The sequence below is a fragment of the Argiope bruennichi genome, chromosome 4, assembly GCF_947563725.1.
Source record: "Argiope bruennichi chromosome 4, qqArgBrue1.1, whole genome shotgun sequence".
NCBI lineage: Eukaryota > Metazoa > Arthropoda > Arachnida > Araneae > Araneidae > Argiope > Argiope bruennichi.
This window is the reverse complement of record NC_079154.1, coordinates 100,747,231-100,766,621: the sequence shown is the minus strand read 5'-3', so window position 1 is coordinate 100,766,621 and position 19,391 is coordinate 100,747,231. Positions and strand designations below refer to the sequence as shown.

The 19,391-nt window shown below is 28.6% G+C and overlaps 1 protein-coding gene across 3 annotated transcripts in view; it reads right to left on the bottom strand.

The window, feature by feature from the left end:
• Positions 1–770: 770 nt before the first annotated feature.
• LOC129966602 (solute carrier family 41 member 1-like) overlaps positions 771–19,391 on the bottom strand; it is a 91,224-nt gene continuing 72,603 nt past the window's right edge. For all 3 annotated transcript variants that reach the window (XM_056081096.1, XM_056081095.1, XM_056081097.1), the window contains exons 5-12: positions 17,711–17,782; positions 16,663–16,804; positions 13,994–14,140; positions 13,765–13,909; positions 11,647–11,720; positions 8,842–8,979; positions 4,930–5,078; positions 771–1,884 (exon numbers count right to left, since the gene is read on the bottom strand). In XM_056081096.1, coding sequence (XP_055937071.1) covers positions 1,723–1,884; positions 4,930–5,078; positions 8,842–8,979; positions 11,647–11,720; positions 13,765–13,909; positions 13,994–14,140; positions 16,663–16,804; positions 17,711–17,782 — 1,029 coding nt within the window. In that variant the 3' untranslated portion in view covers positions 771–1,722. The remainder of the gene's footprint in view (positions 1,885–4,929; positions 5,079–8,841; positions 8,980–11,646; positions 11,721–13,764; positions 13,910–13,993; positions 14,141–16,662; positions 16,805–17,710; positions 17,783–19,391) is intronic.

Below are 19,391 nucleotides of genomic sequence, written 5' to 3'. Positions count from 1 at the left end.
ATTTTTAAGATTTTTCTTAAGATATTTTTCAAAGCAATATATCCATATTATCTTATAAGCATTATGACCGATAAACTATGATAATGTCATAGATTTTAGAAAATGAATAATCAACTTAGTTAAACAAAGCAGAAAGAGAATGACAGGCAGCCAATAACACCTCTGTGGAAATCGGTAAATATATAATTATAGCAAAACATTTATATGAAATACTTTTAACTATGAAGTGCAAAGAAAAATATAAAATCGAAAGTACATTTATATCATTTTATGTTAAGTCTCTGCTATTTGTGGCAATACGACTCAAAATAATATGCCAAAAAAAATGCAACATGTACAATAATCCATATATTGCACAACATAATACAATGTTGCAAATATTGTTTAATATCACAATATAATGCAATATTTGTATTACTAAGATTATACATTTCAGAACGCTTGAATTTAAGTTAAACCCTTTCTACGGGCGTGGGAAGTATGCTTCCCAGAAAATTTATCAATCTTTGTATGAAATTATGTAGGTTGCCATAAGTTCTGACAAATTTTTTTAGAAAGACAGATACTTAGATGCTTCAGTTCTTTATCTCGCACAAAATAATGTGTCTTGATTTGTTACTTAATTATTAACCAAATTCATTAATTAATCAAATTAAATTTATCTAATAAGCTAAATGAGTCCCTTTTCTTATTCTAATTTCAAGCCTATTTTAACATAATATGACTAGAAAAAAAATGGCCCTTTAAAGGGTTAAATAAACAACAAAATATATTCAGGTACAAATTTATTCTTCAACAAAAGGTACAATGATTTTGTACAGAGTGCTCTATAGGCAATTTCGAATTTTATTTACAAACTTTACTCATTATTTATGTGGAATAATTGTAAGATTTTTAATTCTAATACACAAGAATATTACAAAATGCAAACAATGTCATTTTAGTTTCTTTTATAACATGCTACAAAGGATCATCAGAAATTTTCAGAAAAAAGTATCTTGGATTCAATTAATCAATTAGCTGAAAAATATTCAAATTTAAATTGCTAAAATTGCAAATAATTGCTGCATATTTTAAGAAAGCGTGTTCAAAGCAGCCTTACATACCTAGTTTGCAAGTGAAATATTAGTTAATTCGACAAGAAAAAGCAGAACATGGTTTTACAAAATATACAGCTTAAAAAATAATACACTAACAACTATCACAGAAAATCTGCACTGGCTATGCACTAAATATACAATGTAAAAACAATACGTCGCTTCAAAATAAATGCCCGACTTTTAATTCCTTTCAGAAGTTATTCAACTTTTAATACAGTTTTTAACGAAATATCACCGAGGAAGACAGTTACAGTTAACATTTTTATTTGCTCAATTAATCATCTTTCAATAACAATGGTTCCCATTAACGATTAACAATTTTAATCTCAACAATCTACACTATTTTCAAGTTAAATCATAACAAACATTACAAAAATTTATAAAAATTTTAAAAATTCTTAAAAATTTTCTTAAAACATTTATAAATACTTCAAGCAGGGTTAAGATGGTGTAAAGTAAGTTACAAATTTTGGCAAAAATTCATTAATAACTTTTCATCCGTTGCAGAAGCTTCATGCTCCTTTTTCTTCCTTGGGCAGTTCATTTGTGCATTTATCTGTAGAATGACCAGCACTTGAGTCCTTAGAGGATTTTTTTTTTATCTTAGAAATGAATGCTAGATCTACACGACGGCACGGTGAATGTAGAATGCTATTGTGAGGCACGTCATGCCACTTAAGTCGCCCAATGCTGTAAGTAGAGGAATGGCAGAATTGTCTGGATCTATTTTGAGTCGCCATAGTATCTGGATCAGACACTGGGCTATATATAGCAGGATAGCAATCTGGAAAGAAAAGAAAATCACTTTAGACCAATGTTTTCATGGAAAATTGTTTAAATATTCAACTTTACTTTCTTTTTTTTTTATCTTCATATATGACAAAAAAAAAAAAAAAAAAAATTGACGAATCTTCAAGTTCCAAACTTCTGAGTCCAAAAAATACATTTTTGGAATTACGGTGGAACCTCATTTGACGTGCATAATTCGTACCTGAATCTTACTCGTATTGAGAAACATTCATAAAGCGAAAAAAATTTCCAAACGGCATCTATGTAAAATAAGAAATTACGTTCCATTTCCAGAAAAAATACTCTAACAAAACTATAATTATGTCATTTATTATTTATAATGCATGCTTTTTTTTCTTGTATAGATAGTATAATAAAGTATAGTAATCACCAAAAATCTAAAAATATCTGGGTGAGCAATATTTCTCAATAATCCCTTAAGTTTGAAGTAATGGATAAAATAAAGCAATATGTATTTGCCGTACGAGGTAGAATTATTCAATGAGTCAATTGGGGCTCTCTAATTAAACGGAAGATAATTATGCTAAATTCATGCATATCCAATATGTATTTGAGTTATTATAAAATCGTTTTTCTATAACGATGCTTTAGGTTAAATACCTTAAATACCAAATGCAAGTTTTAAGGACCTAAGTCATTTGAAATCGGTCGAGGATTGATATTTAAGACAAATCAATAACATCTTCCTGCAGTAGCAATAAATTAATTGTTAGCACAGGCGAGACGATACAAAATGAAGAGAATAACACGTTTTGGATAACGTTTCAGATAGTGAACGATTATTTATCTTCAACGAATGAGAAATCCTCAGAATTTAACAATACAGCAATTTAATGTAACGGTAAGAAAGCGAAGGTCTTAAATTTAGGTTTGGTCAATTTAATTCCCATTTTGAATTATAAGAATACAATGTTAACAAAGTTTTTGTAATTTTGGATAGAGAACAAAATATGAAGGCAATCAGAAGAAACTTCTCTTTGTAGTTTCCACTTTACACAAGCAAGTCGACATTTGACCCTTGTTGTCTAAAAGTGAACTAGTCTGTCATACGAATAGATTTTTGATGGAATCAGACTTCGAATCGGGAGTTCTGCACTCCATAAAGTAGATCACATACTTAGAATTTAATTGAATAAAAAATCATAGAAATATACTCTACTGATTCATTTAGCGAATATTTCATATTTGGCTGAATACCTATTTATCGATATTACCAGTTGAAAAGACAATTATTGAAATAAAAATTTAATGCGTTTCATACTATTTAAACAAAATACTTTTTATATAAAAAAAATCATTAAAACATTTCAAAAACACGTCTTCTATGAAGATATTTTAGACATTCATAAAAATAAGCATTAAATAATTCTGGTTTTAATTTTTAAATTTTATATAGGTAAATTATTTAAAGTTAACAGTGTGAATCCTCAACGAAAATCCTAAACGATGAAGAAACTGAAATGGAAATTTTGGGATTATGTAAGAAATGAGCAATTTCTGAAGCACTTAAGTATTATTCGATATTATATAGCAGAAATAGTGGAATTAATACAACTCAGAGCTATTCAGGGACATAAAGTCATGCACCTGACAGGTGCATCTAAATAATAGGATCCAGAAAAATCGAAAACGTTTTCAGATAATGAGCGGAAAATGAAAGAAAAAGATTTTCACGAATGTATGCGCACACAAAATAACTTTCTCGTGGAATATTATATTTTATTCTCTTTAATCTTTACGGAAAGAAGAAACATACAGAGGATGTCAATAACTTTAGCAATGCTTCAATGCAATCGATTCGCACAATATTACTATTAAAGTGGCCAAACACAATATATAAAAAAAAAGTAAAGAATAATTTAAAAAAAAAAGACAAGCTTTTAAGTAATTTGATTAAAAATGCTTTTTGAAATGTTTTCATATTTCACATTCATTTCCTAAAGCACCAGCAATTTTCCAAAACATTCATTTCCTAAAGCAGCAAAAACTTTCTAAAACATTCATTTTCTAAAGCAGCAAAAAATTTTAAAACAGGAAATTTTTTATTACAGGACAATATTTACTGAAAGTCTGTTATTAATGCAAATTAAATCAATAAATATTCGAAAAGAGACGTTGGTTAAGTGAAGGAAGGGGTAGTACTGCAAAATAATGTTCTTGCAAATACCAGACAAATATTAGATTGCAAATGATGACATTTACCAATGCTTTTTTCATCCGCAATTTGTAGTTCAAGGAAAGCTTAACGCTATATTTCAAATTAATAATTACATAGATTTTAATTTATAATACGAATAAAACTAAAAAAAAATTAATAGATTTGTTATTATTTGAAGTAGAAGTAGTTCAAAGATTATTAAACAGTTAAAAGGATATTAAGAGCTTAAACTTCCATGCAGTTTAGTAATAACTTGGTACGATAATAGCAGGAGTCATCCACTTTTGTAAATAAAGCCTTTACAAAATAAATATTTTCTATTTTTGAGAGTAGAACATTCAAAATTTTCCGAATGAGTCAAAATAAATGCTAAATTAATTTTTAAGTGTTTATATTTCTTCTAAGTGTTTATATTTCTTCTAATACCATAGCATTTTAAAGAATTGTCTGTATATATCCTACAGAAATTAGCATTATAGAAATAGTAAAGGTGAATAGATGATACCGGTAAAGATTTTTTTTTTTTTAATTTTAAGATGCAACTTCTTATTACAAAATATCTGGGAATCAACATGTTGAAAAAAAATCGAATGGTACAAATTGATTTTAATCTTAAATTAATCTTCTTAACTTAAAAAAATTCTAACATAATTTATTTGAAAAGTAAAGTAAAGAGAATCAGAAAGAAAAAAAATAAATGAACTTTCTTGCTTTTCGATTTGTTCTTAATTAGACAATTTCGTATCTGACAAAATTTTTCGAAACACTTCCTAACATAAGATAGATAACATATTAGAATTTTGGAATATAAAATAATAAAAGCATAGGTATTATTTTCCACACATTCTTTTGTCATATTACCTGTATGAATGCTGAAATGAGATAAATAGGCAAAAATGTGGGTGTGAGCACCGTGTTGCCCCCTTTGATGAGAGTGATACCATAGCCAAACAACAGGTGCCCTGGAATGACCATTAACATCAAAATGCGAGCTGTTCGGGCATGGACACCTGAAAAGAAATTTTAGTCGGCTTGAACAGTTTTATAGAAATCATTCCAGATTTATACTTTCACGAACTAAAACTAATTTGATTATTAATATGGGAAATTTTCATGAGGTAGTAAAATACATAAAACCTTGGATAATGCGAAGAGTACATATGTGAAACAACTTTTTATAGAAAAAAAATTGTTAAGGTTAGGTCAAACTGAAAAAAATATACTTTATACGTTTAAATATCGTTGCAATAAAAGACGAGAAAGGAAGCAAATTTTAATAGAAAATATTTTTATTATTCAGTAGGTATTATTTGTTTAAGGGAATTTTAACTATAACTTTTGGATATTTTTTTCTACAAATGGATGATGCGGGATAAGCACTTATTGTTAGCACATTTCCGTGTCCTTTGTTAAGCCTTGGCCTTCGACTCGTTACGTGAGTTTTTGATAAAGGCCCCCTCCCCCCATTTGTCATTTTGTAAAGTATCGTTTTATTTGAATTCAAAGCTTATGCATTTGTTGTTCATATGACTAGTTCGTGTTTTCGGATTTTCCATCATTACTGCACTTATTATAATAAGATATTGTACGAAATTTCTATTATAGCATTCAATCTTTTGTATGGCAGAAAAATACCGTGAAGATATCGTAAACAATATAGTTGGGCGTTTTGTGCTAATAGAGAATGCCACTAATAGTGATCCTAATTTTTCGGGATTGGTGAAATACAGCCAATAACAACAACAATTTATTTACGGAGAAAATATGGCATTGAAAATATAAAACTGAAGTTAGAAAAATTCAAAAACAGAGCTCCGAAGACTTTATTATACGCTCGTGAGCTGTATTGGGAACTGAAATGTTGCCAACTAAGGATTAGAAACTTCTCCTCGGACCAAATGAGAAGAATTAATGTGCGACAATAAATAAATGATGTAGTTTCTGGGTAGGGTTTCTGGGTTCTGATATAGTTCTTAAAACACTCACCTTATACCAGCGGTTCTTAACCTATGGGTCGCGACCCAAAATTGGGTCGCTAAGCATATTTCTTGGGTCGCGCTGAGTCGAACCAAAAAAGTTAGTAATACACCAAATTTCAGACATTTTAGAAATGACGACTTGAATAAATATCAACAATCGAAAATGAATGTGATTAACAAGATCAAAAAATATCAGCTGATTAAAAAGCGAGAGAATTGGAAGAGAGCGAGGAATTTGTTAATATTAATCAATTTCAAGAACAATTAATAGAAATACAAAGTGACCAAGCACTTCGATACAATTTCTACAAAAACACTGAATCTTTATGTGCTTTCTGGTTAAAATTAAAAACCGAAAAGCCAATAATTGTTAAAGAAGCCCTAAAAGTATTATTGCCCTTTTCAACAACATATATGTGTGAGGCTGGTTTTTCGGCTCTGTGTGTAATCAAAAACAATTACCGGAACAAGTTAAATCCTGAAATAGATATAAGGTGCTCCTTGACAAGCATTCAACCGAGGTTTTAAAGATCTTTCAAAATGTATTCAAGCACAAGGTTCTCATTAGAACTGTATGACTTGCATTTAAGATTTAAAATACTTAACATATGTATTGATATTTCTTTTTTTTTTGTAGGAATAAGTTAAAATGTCAATTATTTTCAAAAAGTTATAAATATATTTTAATTTGGTCAATAAAAATTATTAAAAACACTTGATTATTAATTAAATTTTCCTTGGATCGAAAAGTACTTTTGTTTATCTTTATTATTCAAAAAATAAATAAAATATTTGTAAACTAAAAAAAATCATCATCGTAGGATTGAAGATTTTTTAAAAATACGATCTAAAATAAAGCAATGAAAAAATTGACTTTTTTTTGGGTCGCGACATGAACATATTTCTCAAATTTGGGTAGCGACTTAAAAAGGTTAAGAACCACTGCCTTATACCGATGATAATTGGAGTTTACCATATTGCTAAGTAAAATCTCAATCTTTCATCCCCTCCCGAATTTTTTTTTGAATCATTATTTTCTAGCACATGCGCAAATATCTAAACAGGTTTCGCATCTGAGAATAGACAGTATTAGGTACATGTTTAAGAAAAATTTAAGAGTTGGAAGCCTACCTTGGACGATTGATTCATAATTTCGATATAAAATAGTAATTATCTACTTTATAGCGAAATTTCTATTTTTTTATTTACTTTATCTACAAATTTATTATCTACTTTATCAAAGACTCTCAATGGTTTTTATTGTATTTTCATTTAGATGAATGTTCCTTGAAATATCGGATAGTTTTTTCACTTTCAACGATTTTTTTCTAGAACGCTAAAAGCGCTTTATGTATTCATATTTTCTACTGGTATTAGAGATTATATAATTCTTTATTTTTCACTTCTCTATTGTCATTTTCGATTAGGCTGTTGAATTTTTAACTGTTCTGTTTCGATCTTAACGTTCGCTACCGATAGCTTTTGCAATTCGAACACAATCGCACGACAGTCGCAAGATTTTTTTTGGCTTGTTTTTCAATCGATAAAAATTTAAAAAAGTTGGATTACTTCGTGTCCTACTGTTTGCAGCATACCGTGTATGAATGGAATTTTACTGGACAAATAAATGGAAATACGATAAACGTCATGTTTAAGTAAGCTTTCGGGAAAATCCGCAAACGAATTTTGTAAACAATTTTAAAATTTAGAGACATTTGAATTTTATAAAAACGGACGGAGTTTACATCGGTTAAGATTTCCATATTTCCTTCAATTTTAAACTCATTTAATTTTTGATTAGCAGTACGGCAAATGAAAAATGTTACAACTTAAAAATTTAGATGCATAAAAACATCAGTTATTACTATTCAGTTATAATTCACTGTATTTAATGTAAATTCAAAGGAAAGCCTTTGTGTTTTGAATCTAATCTAGATACTAATAATTAAAACTTCTATAAATTTACTAGAGTGCCAATAAAGCAAGAATGTTAATATTATTGAAAATTATGATGTAAAACGATTGCACAGAATTTTTTAATATTAACAATGTTAACAGGATGACATAATATTTGGAAACTGTGCCACTGTCATTAATCATACGATAGGCATGATCAAACATCGTGGAAAATGATCTACGGGGCAGATTACTGGATTTAAAGATACTAAATCTGATGAGCAGTTATTTTTTGTTTAATAAATGTTTAGTTAAATAGATTTGAAAATTCCAATTCGATTTTTAAACACATTAATTCAAATAAATATTTTTTGTCGGTACATTAAGAGCAAAGTATAGTACATTTTTAGATCACTTCAAAATTCTAAGATGAATTTTGAAGACATTCATTAGTTTAGATCTAAGAATTTCATAGACATTAAGTTTTATTTCCTTACTGTGCATTCTTTAAAAAACGTTGTACATCTTATATTTTAGAATACTGCGCTATTTTAGCCATTGCAAACGAGCATATTCAAGAATATTAAATACATATTTTATGTGCATATTATTGCTATTCTTATTGAGGAAAAAGGTTTGAAAATATAAAAGACGAATCAACTCTAAAAAAAATTAAAGATTTTTGGATTAGTGGCTTGAATAACTTGTATTTCTTATCTTTTAATACTTAGATTTTTTAACGAAATGTTATATTTCGCATTATGTGATCCTAATAGTAATTCGGTATTTATATTAAAGAAATCGTTTCTTAAGAAATTTCAAACCTTATAGTAAGAATGGTTTATTTGTATCACTTATAATCAACAGACAAACATTGTGAAAAATTTCCAAAACTTACATTTTCCAAAAAATGCGTAGAAAGGCGACACACATATGGATGAACCATCTGGAGGTCGTGTCCCCGGTTTCTCACTCATCTGATGGAAATATGTCGATATTCGACTAGCTTGGACGGCCACCAAATTGCCAGCAACACCTGAAAAGAAGCAGCAACACTTTAGACTCTAGAACAAATATGAAAAAGACAAAAAAAAGCAAAAAAAGTTGACCAATAACAAATTTGGTTTATTTCAAGTCATTGAAGTTAAAAGAATTCAATCAAATTTGTAAATTAGTTGAAAAGATGACTCAAATAAATGTTCAGTTCAATTTAAGTAGTGAAGTTACAATAGGACTGCACGAAAAATTTACAGAGTTTATTTCATTATGGAAGAAGGAATACAGGGTTGTGAAAGCCTTTTTCTGTTAAAAAAAATTATTATAATTTGGAACACGGTTGTTTCTATATATTGTTAAGACATTTTGTAAGTTTTTAATAGAACCATTTACAACAGCAAATTTCAATGTGGATAGCTTGGTAACTTGCTGATTATCCAGATTATATTCTAATTCTATCCAAGTATTGTACAACATAATGGAGGTCATAATAGATGCAGCATCTATGATCCTAACTATGAGTATCAATATCTTTAGTCAGTATGAGTATTGTACAACATAATGGCTGTCATAATAGATACAGCATCTATGATCCTAATTATGAGTATCAATATCTTTAGACAGTATGAGTATTGTAAAACATAATGGCTGTCATAATAGATACAGCATCTATGATCCTAACTATGAGTATCAATATCTTTAGTCAGTATGAGTATTGTAAAACATAATGGCTGTCATAATAGATACAGCATCTATGATCCTAACTATGAGTATCAATATTTTTAGTCAGTATGAGTATTGTAAAACATAATGGCTGTCATAATAGATACAACATCTATGATCATATGAGTATCAATATCTTTAGTCAGTATGAGTATTGTACAACATAATGGCTGTCATAATAGATACAGAATCTATGATCCTAACTATGAGTATCAATATCTTTAGTCAGTAGGAGTATTTATCCTTGCAAACATTGACCTTTAAAATAACCCCATAATTGGCATTGAACAGTAGAGGTAGATTTGAATTCATGGAACTAAAGAACACTTTGCACTTTCTTTGTTGACACCATTTTGATAAGAATTGAATGTAAATTCATTATTTCTGCATTCGTTGCGCTATTTGTTATATTAAAAAAAAAAATAAAAACACGATTATCCCTAATTAAAAACTTTAAGTATTTTATTCAATAGCTCTTGAATTTTTTTTTTGAAATCAGAAAAGATTTTCTCATCACCTTGTACATGTAAAGCTAGTTTAAATTACGTTTTCTTCGATGTAATTATCTTTTAAAACTATGTAATCCTGCTATCTTTTATACCTCACCAGTGCTTTCTTCACTGCACTTTCTTGGAATTTGAAAATCATTGATTCTGAAGCAAATGCTTCATCCGAGAAAAAATGTAGCATGGATCATGGGAATAAAATATTTGCGGAAGTGCCGGAAACGTGATATTTTGACAGATAATTAGACACTAGGAGGAATCTAAAGTCTGACCCTTAAAATGACACGGCTTTCTGTACAGTGAATTTCAGGAATGTGATAAGGAACTATGCATATATGCTGTACTTATTACATCTGGATATAAACTATTCTGTCTAGTCCATTATATGATATTTTTCATCCGTTTTGAAAGAAATGGCATAATTCATTCATATTTTTAAAATATTAAAAAAATTCCGGAATTTAAACTGAATAGCATTTGGGACAACCTTTATTGTTTTGAAACTTGAATATAGAATCCTTTTTCATGCTTCAATACGATATTAACATTTGAGTTCCATTAATTAATATGCATGTTAGACTCCACAAAGGAATGCAAGTAATCCGCTACTGTCTGGTCTCCAAGCAAAAATTCTGAAATCGTGTCATTGCGATACCATAAGATCTAAAAAAAGCATTTTTTTTTTTTTTTTTTTTTTTTTGCCAAATGAATGAGATTTCTGCATTTTACTGGGATCGACTATAGCAAAATTTCTCGGCAACTGGAATCAAACTTAGTCAGAAAATTAATAATTTCTCAAGTTGCATGCTGATTATGTAGCAAAAAGAAATTGTTATTCTACGATAACAAAGGAAAACACTCACACTTTAACAATAATTCTAAAATTTTGCACCTTTTTTAATATAGTAATACTGTGAAAACTATGTTCATATATTCATTACAAAGTTCACCTGACGAACACATTAAGTTATTACATTAAAAAGTTTGCAAATATAAGTATATGCAGATTATATGCCTTACGTGGACAGAACTTTATTCCATTATTACGAAAATGTCTAGAACTTTATTCCATTATAACGAAAATGTCTAGAACTTTATTCCATTATTACGAAAATGTCTAGAACTTTATTCCATTATTACGAAAATGTCTAGAACTTTATTCCATTATTACGAAAATGTCTAGAACTTTATTCCATTATTACGAAAATGTCTAGAACTTTATTCATGCAATACATTTACATAATTTTTCGAGCAATGTAAAATGAATAACTTTTGTCCATTAAAAGCAAATATGAAATTGATTGTAATTTTATGTTTATAATCAAATCACACTGCAAAATGTTTTCTTTATTTGAAAGTGCTCTCTTTTTTTCTATGCTTTTGAATACATTCCATTTTTTCTTGCTTTTGAAATAAGAAATTAACAGCATTTACAACAAAAGTCATAATAATTTGGAAAAAAAAGAAGAATTATTTACCATTTATTACTGGTTGGAATATGGCAAACCCTTTGAATTGGGATACTGAAAACTCCAAAATGTAACCTCCAGCACTGAAAATATACAACGAAATATCTTCATTTGTGAAGCACTTATTGATTCAAATTTATACAATACAGAAACCAATGATAAAAATAACTGAACATCCGTATTATGTAATCGACTTCCGGACAAGTTACTACGAAAAGCATGCATTTCAAGAGCACTGCCAAAGATAAATTGTTTTGCTGCTCTATGGTTGTCATAAACAACGTTTTTCTTGAAGTCTATTTTGAACGACGCATGAGCGAAGAATTATATTTTTGCAGCAGAGACAAGTTAAATTCGTTAATCAAAGTAGAGGGGTATTTTGACTGCTGAACTCTGAATCCAGATTTCTTTTAATGACAATTTGACTAAAACAGTTTCTATTAGTCACTACTGTACCATTAATGGTACATTGAATTAATTTTAGAGATAAAATCAACGGTGAATTGAGGCATTTTATAGCCCTAAGCTAAACAACTATATCCTTATTTAATGAAGTGGTTAATTTAAGCTTTATATTTCAGCACATTTTTAACCCAATCAAAACTTTAAAAAATTATTCTAAAACAAGTTATTAATTTAGTAAATTCATTAAATCATTGTTTTTTATTTTCAATATTGTGTATTTGTCACAAAACTTGCCAATACTTCAGTATTTGGGAGTAAAACTTGAAATATTTGAAAGTATAATGAATATATTCAATAAAAAATAAAGTTATCATATACCAGATAATTTTGAAAGATATCTACGGTAAAAAAAACAAAAAAACAATTGGAAATCAGAATTTTTGAAAATTTTAGAATCATTTTAAATTTAATTATATTTTTCTAGCTCAGTACTCTAATTTCGAACAATTGACGCTAAACAAGGATTTTTTATTTTATTTTCTCGAATACTACATATTGAAAGAGAATGTATTTTTATCGTCAAAACAATTCGAACTCAGTATTTTGATGAATCTCTATGAATTCCGGTCTCTCCCAGTTCGAAAAACACACTTTCCAAGATGAAATTCGGTATGTAGCCTTGCTACCAAATTTGGTAATCCGTCAAATAAAAGTTTGTCAGCCCATATGCATACAGACAGCATAACTCAAGAGATGTGCATGAGATTTGCTAATGCGGATTTATCATCAGACTACAGATACATATTAAATTTTGGAACAGATGCTTCAAAGAGGAGAAACGGATTTGTCGATTTATATATTAGTATGCGATAATTAAAAATATAAGACATAACTTAATAAAATTTCATAAACAATCTTGGACAAAACTGTAAATCTGCATCAATTCTGGGCCCAATGGGTGATGAAAAACTTGTCTAAAAGGTAAAATGTTTCTTCATTATATTTATGAATCCCAAAACAAATCATAATGCGTTATTACACAAGGAAATCAGAGGAGGGAAACACTTTCCTGACTACCATTACCTTCGAGGGTTTTGCGAATTTCTCCCTACGCTATTACTCCATACCTGCTATAAGTTCAGAGGATACAGTGGATAGAAGAACAGAAAAGTAGGAGTTAAATTATTTAAAGGCAGGCTTATAATAACCTTTTAAATCTTTTTGCATTTTTTATTATATAGTTAATTGACAACTTCCACTTCGAGCATATGTCATTCCACTGATTTCATTAAAACTCAATAGAATACTTCGTGTTTGTGGATTATGTGCAAATTCAGAATCAGATTAATTTCAAGTTTTAATTTCGATAAACCAAGAATTAGATTTCCATATGAAGCATGAGAACAATGATTAAGGGGTTAAACCAGCATTTTCTTTCTAGTGATCCATACAAGCACAGAGTCGGAACGACATATTAGAACAAGAGTTTGCTCTCTGTGCATGCGTGATCTTTCTACACATGCTTTATCTGATTGGATTGACAAATTTGATTTAATGTACATCTAACTTAAGTATTCAAAAACGCTGAGGAAATTACACTCTTATTTTTCAGTAATTTCGCAAAGTTAGATTTCAGTTGAAATCCGCTATTAAAAGTTGGTTACAGTATTCAATATAATATTTATGATTGCAAATTACAACTAACAGTGATTAATTAATTACCTTGTAATAAGCAAGGCCGTGATTACAGGAACCCATCCTGAATATAATACTTGTCTTACAAATGGATTTTTGTACGAAAGGTATATCCATACAGGTATCAGGAGTACAAATATGCCAATTATGATAGAGGGAGGTACATAATTTTCTAGAATTAAAAAGAAACTCTTTAAGTAACATTGAATCAAATGTTCCAACAGCGTAAAAAAATAGTCAATTAAATGCTTCGTACCTTTTATCTGGTACAAGTAGCTGCTGATAGCCGCCAGTATACCAAGAGTCGTGACGTCGCCCAAAGATGCTGCTATTGGAGTAGCGACATTGTCAGGGTTAATATTGAATTTGTGCGAAAATATTACTACGGCGAGAGTTATAGAACCTAAAGAAAGACAGAATTATGAAAAAGATGATTTTAATCGAGATCTAAAATCAGTCTTAGATTATTTAATGTTACAGTTTTATCCAATTAAATGGTTTAAAAGGAATAATATTACTTCTTTAAAAACGAAATGGCTTTACTCGCCTTTAAATGGATATTATCTTCACATCCGAAACTGTCTGAACTCTCATTATAAAGCGAGAGGTCCAATTTACCAATCCTCTTTATATTTAGATATAAATAACTATAGAGTTGATCTATTACAGAGTTTGAATGTTCAATTTACTTATCTGTTTTGTATTTAGATATTAAATTTAACTACAGAGAGACCCACTAAAGAGATTCCTTTACTTCGACACCGATAAATTTCCTTGTAAGAGGCATCTTTATAACATCGCAAATATTCGATATTTCGTAATCTTAACCATAAGGTAAACATGTTAAAGATAAATACAACTCGCAACGATCAGAAACGCAAATCAAATGTCACGATATTCGAAATCAGAAAAACAATCAAGATAAACAAACAATTGAACATCTTGTAAAGAACCAAGAAAAAAAAATCAAGAAAGTCAATTGAAATAAAAATAATTATCTCTTGTGTTAAAATTATCTAAAATATCACAATATGTCCAACAATAAGAACATATTTATTTTTTTATTTTCTGTTGTGTGACGAAAATCCAAGGAAGAAAAAATGGGTATGATTGATTACTCAAGAAGAGGTAATGCCAATGTAATAAAAGAGCTGTAATTATTAACGCGGTTCAGGTATATAAGAGGCGGAATTTTTATGACTTTATATTTAAATTCTCCTAATACTTTATTAAAAACCAGATTTTTTTTATGCATAACATAAATAATAAAGTAATATTGTCACGCGAAAAGTGTCTATACCATTGATCGATACCATTATTTTATACCATTGAAATAAATATTTTCTGGTATTTAAATCGAATAGTTGATGATATATCATTTCCAATGGCGCATCCTTTGCTGTGATCCCATTTTGTGAACGCCATACAACTGAATTATATTTTGCAATTATAAATTTTAAAAACTTTAATCCTTAATTTTTAAAACTTTTTTCCAAGTCTACTAGCGGTTACTAAGCTATATATTTAATTAGTTATTAATTAGAAAATATTTATTGCAAGCATAAAATTGTTTTAAACAGAAGTATCATTTATGTATACTATCGGAACACTAAACGTACGAACAACTTCGGTATGGTATATTAATGTTCCCTAACATGTGCAAAATTACTCTTAACAAATAACAAATCTCGTCAGAATGAATACGAATGCTTAGCTAACAACAGTATTAAGAAATGGTTGTTTCTGATGTAATCTTAAATGGCTATATAATGCAGTTTGTTTTTAATGAATTTAATGTTTCATCGTAAATACAGCTGAGACACCATACTATTTCAAAATTTGAACTAACGTACCAAAATTGTTTTAAAAAAATGTTTCAACAAATAGAATTGATCAACTATTATAAAGATAAGAACTGGAAAATCGATGAAATTTATAAAATAATTTGATGTTCCTAACAAACATTATTTTAATGTTCATAAGAAATTATCCACCTGATGAATGTATACAACAAATAATTTTCTGGAAATTCTCGATCTTTTTTTTAATAGTCTTATTAATTTATTTTCTCACTTTTAAGAGAAGAGAAATATTTTGTTACGAACTTTATCATTTTTAAATAGTGCCAGATGAAGGACAGTACCCGAGAAAGCACGCCATTTTCCAAACTTCCATTCTGCAACATTGTATAGTCTCACGAATGTTCCAGAAGTTTTTTTTTTCAATATTTCCACATTAATAAATTTATTATAATTAGTGCTAGATTAAATAATATTTTGTAGTTTCTTAATATTTTTTATTCTAATTTTAAAGCAAACGCATTGTATAAGGATTATACATCTGAATCGGATTTGTTTCATTGATTAAAATTTTGAGCCAGTCGGTGAAATTTAAATCCAAAGAGTTAACTTAAGGAGTATTAATGTCCCATTTTAGAGCACCACTAGGGCTATTTTGAGACGAACCGCGTAATTTTGAAACGCGGTCAGATGACGAGGACGACACTTGAGGTGTCACCCCCTCTACAAACTTCCACATCACACCAGCGGAAGGTTGTTTGGCCCCGACGGATTTAACGTGCACCAGGCCCTCTTACATGACGGTGCTTCAGTGGAATCGGGTCTCAAATCGGAAATCCTCCAATTTCGAAGCCGAAACCTATGAATTCGGAAAGCCACGCGCCTTTCGAATCCATAGAAGCCCATTATTTGAGTAGTCTGCTTATTTTTTTTTTAATTCAATGATTTAAAAAACAATTTTCATGAATATTTTTCTAATTTCTAAATAAATAATTTATGACGGAATATAAGAAAAATAATTTTATTCATCAGATAAACATGTCTTTTACGTTTTATTATCAAACAATTGATTAATTAAAGAATTTGAGATCTTGAAAGGAAAAAAAAAACTCATCTTTTAACTCACCTAAGACTAAACTAGCTATAGTTGCTGTGAATAGTGAACTGGCACACAAAAGCAAAGCATTACTTAGGTTGAATCCGCTGTTTGCTATGCTCATAGATGTAGCAAAAGCAGCGGCAAGAAATCCCATGACTGTGGCCTGGCACTGAAAAAAAAAATCAACAACTTTTAACACACTATCAAAGAAGGAAGGACGGTGGTAACATACATCAAAATGAATATTGAAATGCAAGAATCCATAAAGTTGCATAAGCTGCTCAGGTAAGAATAATTATAAATTAATAAAAAAATTACCGATATTTATTCTTTACATAATGAAAATGCTTTTCGTTGTATACAGCATTGTTTTTCAAATCATTTTTTTTTTCAGTTTTCAAACAAAATTAGAGATTACTTTCCGATAGGTTTCTCAAAATGACTCTGTAGCTTTTACCATTGCCTCGTATGATGGAAAACGCATTTCCCGAACATGTTTCTTTAAATTCGTGAAAAGAAAAAAAAAAAAATCGCTTAGTGCTAAATCAGGCTTGTAAAGAGAATGTAATGTTCATCATTGAAAGATAACTTTTAACAATCTCGTAACTAGGAAAATAAGAGATTTCAGTTCCGTACAATATTTTTACTCCATTTTTTTAATAATTTTTTAAATATAATTTGATACACAATCTGTAATAACATTTTTATTGCTATGATGAAACCCAAACTTATTCCATTGGGCCATTAAACTATTCAGTAGGGTTCTTTTGATAATGTTAAATTTAAGATAAAAATTGTTTTACTTCTCATTTCGAAGTAGGATTTTATTCTTATTTAATTTTATTGTGACATTATTATTATTACTTTTATTTTTATAGTGTAATTACACATTATTTGCACTTGTGGTAATCCAATTTCATTCAATTCTTACTTTTCAATCTTACCTAAACAGAAGCTGAGATTTTAAATAATTTTATAGCCAGCAAGTGAATATTCCGGACAAATTAGCTGGTTTCCAAAGGCGGCTATTAATAAGATCTTTATGTGAATTTATTTAATAGTATATGATGTTTACCTGTATCAGTGCCATGTTACCCCAGGACATTTGCCATTTTTGTTTTAAGGAATCCAGATTTCCCAGGTTTGCCTATGGAGGAGAAAAAATTAATTCCTCATATGTTATACAAATATTCACTTATCTGATATGACAATTTTATCTATCTAAACACTACCCCATGAAAAATAAATATTTCATATTTTATGCACTTAATAAGTGTTTAACAGATGCATCACTTATGAAATAATGAAAAAAAAATGACGATTTTGGAATTGCGCTATTTTTGATAATGAGCATTTTATCGTTCATATTTTCTAAGGATTTTGCAAGATCTTTAAAAGCTAATGCAATATTTTAGGAATTAAGCAGTAGCTGTAAAGTATTTACAAAAATTTAGTCTTTTTCTTTGAGGATAAAAATGTCCATTAATTTGTCATACAGATAAAGCAAAACCTCATTCGAATATTTTCAACCGAAATAGCTCATTACAGCAATATTGTATGAATTTCTAATTATAATGAAATTTGTCTAATTCGAAATTGATTTAATCTCAATAAAGATTCGATTTACCTAAGAATTCGAATAAAGAATATTAGATTTTGAGTACAAGGAGAGAATAAATCCATTTTAGTTTCGAAGATTTTTCCAAATATTTAATAATTTTATAATAAATATTTAATAAATAAGATAAAGTAATTTCAATAAATATAATTATAATCCAGATTTTGAAATAATTATATATTATTTATATTAATAAGCAATTTCATTAGCAACATACATTACTTTGAATATAGCAATTATACAATAAGCTTTCAACATTCCATTAGAATTCGACTTTAGCATGTTCAAACTGACTAAAAAAATGAGAATTATTTCAATTTTTTTTTATTGGATACATTGAAAAGCAGTTACGTTTTATGTTAATTTAAGAACCAATTCTTTAACTATCACTGCGGATATGATTTGCTGATATATTTAAAGAAAACAGCTCAGAACTACAAACGATATTTTAATTATCTAAACAATTTTTAGTTTTGACTTTTAATTAATAAAAACGCATATTACAGACGATAATTTATGGGTAATAATGACAGATGATAATTATGAAATTCAAAGAACCAGAGGTAAATTTACATAACAAATTCAAATTGAAAGCGTCCGAATGAGACAATTTCTAATGAATTTTGAAATGATTCTTATTTAAGCTATTGTGTTTTTCTATGCAAATAATTTTTTAAAATTTAAACATCACATGAAGGTAAAAATAAATTTTATGTAGAATTTACAAAAAAAAAAAAAAAGTGAAATGTTTATAAAAAATATTAGACTTGAATAGTTTGGAAACAATAGTATCATGTTCTAAAATGCGTCATAAGAAAAACTGATTTCAGAGCCTACAGACTTCTAAAAATAGTCGTTCAATAACAAGTTATTGAACGACTCATTGGAATGAGTCGTACAGTAAACTGAGTGCGAGATCAATTGCTCAGTTTATCAGAAAAGATATTTTTGTCAAAAATTAGAAATAATGGCTTTATTTAAAATAGGCTAAATGCGGTTATGCTGTAAATATTATATATCGAATTCAAAATTAACAGGAAAATGAAACTTTCTAGGAATTCTATATAGATAACTATATTTGCGATTTAAGTCATTGAAAGTGAAGAGAAATATTTAATTACAGAATGATACATTTAAA